General features: G+C 60.8%; 1 protein-coding gene and 1 long non-coding RNA gene across 2 annotated transcripts in view; one reads left to right on the forward strand and one right to left on the reverse strand.

Annotated features, from left to right (window-relative positions):
* Positions 1-759: 759 nt before the first annotated feature.
* On the reverse strand, positions 760-2,086 carry POU3F4 (POU class 3 homeobox 4). The gene has a single exon (XM_069867519.1). The coding sequence runs from the start codon at positions 2,032-2,034 to the stop codon at positions 913-915; it is 1,122 nt and encodes a 373-aa protein (XP_069723620.1). The 5' UTR covers positions 2,035-2,086; the 3' UTR covers positions 760-912.
* A 708-nt stretch (positions 2,087-2,794) lies between these two features.
* The window catches only part of LOC138726057 (uncharacterized), a 48,075-nt gene continuing 47,265 nt past the window's right edge, over positions 2,795-3,604 (forward strand). Inside the window, exon 1 of the long non-coding RNA XR_011338347.1 lies at positions 2,795-3,069. This is a non-coding gene — a long non-coding RNA (uncharacterized lncRNA). The remainder of the gene's footprint in view (positions 3,070-3,604) is intronic.

A 3,604-nucleotide genomic window follows, 5' to 3' on the forward strand; every position in this document is an offset into this window, starting at 1 on the left:
AATTCGGATAAATCTCTTAGAAACAATAATAATAATAATAATTTTTTTCTTTTCCTTAGGAGACGAAGGAGGGGGAGGACAGGATTGCAACCCGACCCCTTTTTTACGGTGTTGAGAAGTTCTTGGAAAGGAAAAGCTGCAAGGAATGAGGCTGCTCTGGGGCTCCGCGGGTGCGGAGGGGACCCCCTTGTCCCGGGGAGGGGGAGGAAGGGCTGGACTGATCAATTCGATACAAATTAGGTCACAAATATTGTGTACAGTTTGTAGTAAAACACCTCAGACATTTAAAAACGCGATAGAAGTCTTTAAAAATGCAAAACTAGTCTATTGTAAAACAGATTCACCTGAAATACAGCTGATAGAACCAAGGCGCTGGAAGGTTATTCATAGGCACACATCTGTCTTTTCCTTTTCTGTCGGGTTTTTCCTTTTTTTTTTCTTTTGTTTTTTTCCGTGGGTTTTCTTCCCCCCTCCCCCCCGTGGGTTTTCCTTTTTTTTTTCTTTCCCCGTGGGTTTTCCTTTTTTTTTTTTCTTTCCCCGTAGGTTTTCCTTTTTTTTTCTTTCCCCGTAGGTTTTTCCTTTTTTTTTTTTGATTTCCCCGTGCGTTTTCCTTTTTTTTTTTTCCTTTCCCCGTGCGTTTTCCTTTTTTTTTTCTTTCCCCGTGGGTTCTCTTTTTTTTTTTTTTTAATTTTTTCCATTTTTATTGTTTTTTTTTTCCTTCGTCCTAGCAGAGCCCGAACCCGGAACCCCGCGGAAAGGTCGGCGAGAGAAGAAGAAAAAATAATAATAATAAAAAAAAAATCTATTGCTGAGGCGGGGAGCGGGGAGCCCCGCGCCCGCCCCGCGCCTCCCGGCGAGGGTCCCTTGGAGCCCCGCGGAAGCTCCGCGGAGGGTGAGAAGGCGGGGGGGGGGTCAGAGGTCGGGGGGGCAGCCCGTGTCCGTTTTGACGCCGTGGGAATAAACCTCGTGCTGCGGCTGCTCGCCCGGGGGGGTCATGCGCTTCTCCTTCTGGCGGCGGTTGCAGAACCAAACCCGCACCACCTCCTTCTCCAGCTGCAGCGAGTCCGCCAGCGACGAGATCTCCTGCGCGGCCGGCTTGGGGCACTTGAGAAAGTGCGTTTCCAGCACGCCCTTGACACTCACCTCGATGGAGGTGCGCTTCTTGCGCTTCCTGCCCTGCGCCGCGATCTTGTCGATGCTGGTGGGGCTGCCCGTGGAGGAGTCCGCCTCCTCCAGCCACTTGTTCAGCAGCGGCTTCAGCTTGCACATGTTCTTGAAGCTGAGCTGCAGGGCCTCGAAGCGGCAGATGGTGGTCTGCGAGAAGACGTTCCCGTACAGGGTCCCCAGCGCCAGCCCCACGTCGGCCTGGGTGAAGCCCAGCTTGATGCGGCGCTGCTTGAACTGCTTGGCGAACTGCTCCAGCTCGTCCGAGGTCGGCGTCTCCTCGTCCGAGTGGTCCTGGCAGTGGTGGCCGCCCAGCTCGCCGTGCTCGCCGCCGGGCTCGCCGCGGAGCCCCGGGTGCAAGCCCTGAGCGGCGGCGGCGCCGGGGGGCGGCGGCGGCGGCGGCGGGGGGGGGGTGATGCCGCCGTGCTCCAGCATCCCCCCCACGGCGAAACCCGCCTGCGAGTACACGTTGAGGGGCTGCCCGGCGGCGGGGGGCAGCGAGGCGCCGTGCGCGGGGCTGGCGCCCCAGGCGCCGGGGTGGTTGGCGTGTGGCGAGTGGTGCGCGACGTGGGGCGAGCGGTGGTGGAGCAGCGCCCCGAGCTGCAGGTCCTCCCGGCCCGGCTTCACGTCGGGCTGCTCCAGCGGGCCGGCGCCCAGCGCCGCGGGCCAGGGGCCGCCGCCGTCGCTCAGGCTGGCGACCCAGTGGTGCCCCAGCGGGTGCCCATTGCCCGGGACGCCCTGCAGGTACTCGCTCTGCAGCAGCTTCTGCGGGTTGCGGAACGGGCTCCCCTGCTGCATGCCCGCGCCGTCCGCATGGGCGAGCGCGCCGGAGCCGAGCAGGCTGTAGGGGTTGGAGGCGGCTGTGGCCATGGCCGCCGCGCAGCCCCCCACGAGTTATACTGTGGCGGCGCCGCCGCTCTCGGCCCTTTGACGTGCGGCGGCGCGGCGGGGCCGGGCGGCGGCGCGGGCCGCGGGGGGAGGGGGGGGGGGGCGGGCGGCCGCGGGGGCCAATGGGCGCGCGCCCGCCGCGGGGCCGCGCCGCGGGGGCCAATGGGAGCGCGCGGGGGGCGGCGCCGGCGCCGGGAGGGGGCGGGGCCGAGCGGGGCCGCGCGGGGCCGGGGCAGGAAGTGAATCGCTCCGCCGGCCGCGGGGGCCGGGCGTGAGGCGGCCCCGACCATTAACTCCTTCCGCGCCGCGCTCGGGGAAGGAGCGGGGGGGGATACCAGAGGGAGGGGGGGCTCGGCTTAAATGGGGAGCGATTAGCGGCGGGGGAGAGGTTAAACGGGGCCGCCCCGGGCCGCGCATCCTTCCTCCTGCCCCGGGGCGCGCTCCCGCGGGGCTCGAAACCCGGGGACGAGCCCCCAGGACGGTGATAAAGCGGCTCAAAAAGAATAAACAAGAGCAAACCCACCCCCAAACGGCGCCGAAAAGCCTCCCCGGTAGCACGTCCCCGCGGTGCCCTCGCAAAGTTTGCAAAGCGAGAGGTGCGCAGATTGAAAAAAATAAAAAACAAACCCAAAACGAAGAAAAACGGAGAGAAAAAGGAAAAAAAATGAAGCCTAAAGCATGGGGGGGGGGGGGGGAAGGGGGAAGTCTGGGCCCCGCAGCCGCCGTGCCCCCGGTCCCGAGTTAAAAAATGACCTTTCCCTGCTTAATTTTGGAGGAAACCTCGCTGCGAGGTTGTATTTGCGCTTCCAGAGGCTCCATCGCAGCCCCCTTATTGGTTTGAAATTCCATTAAATATATTGCAAGAGCTCCTAGGTTAAGCTTGATTTAAATTTGCATACATTTTCATATATTTAGCAGAAATAAAAGAAGGCTTGCAGCTACCAGAAAGTCATTAAGGCATTAGTTGCTCCGGGAAGACAGATCTGAAGAAAATTCAAGAAAATAGATACAAATCAGGTGAGCGCGCTCCTCCGGTCCCTTCCCAGCCGGGTCGCATCGCTCGCCTCATTATAATAATAATCATAATCATAATCGCGATAATTCGTGGCCGGGGGGGGACAGGGAGGGTGCGCGGCTGCGACAATCGCGATAGGTCGGGGAGGCTCCGCGGCGCCGGGGGCCGAGGGGAAAGTTTGCGGGGTGCGGGGAGCGAGGACGGGGGAGAAAGGGGAGACACGGCCCCGGGAGAGCCCGGCTCCTGCCGGGGGCTGCGGGAGCGCTCGGCGCCGGGGCGGGGAGGCGGGTGTTAGCAGCCCTCTTGCTTCCCCCCCTTTCTTTCTTTCCTCCCCCTCTTTCCTTTTTTCCTCTTTCCTCCTTCCCCCCTCCTCTTTCCTTTTTCCCCCGTTCTTTCCTTTCCCCCTTTCTTTCAATTTCTCCTTCTCTCTTCTCCTTTCTCTCTTCTCCCTTTCTCTCTTCTCCCTTTCTCTCTTCTCCCTTTCTCTCTTCTCCCTTTCTCTCTTCCCCTTTCTCTCTTTCCCCCTTTCTCTCTATC

The sequence above is a fragment of the Phaenicophaeus curvirostris genome, chromosome 13 (genome assembly GCF_032191515.1).
Source record: "Phaenicophaeus curvirostris isolate KB17595 chromosome 13, BPBGC_Pcur_1.0, whole genome shotgun sequence".
Classification (NCBI taxonomy): Eukaryota; Metazoa; Chordata; class Aves; order Cuculiformes; family Cuculidae; genus Phaenicophaeus; species Phaenicophaeus curvirostris.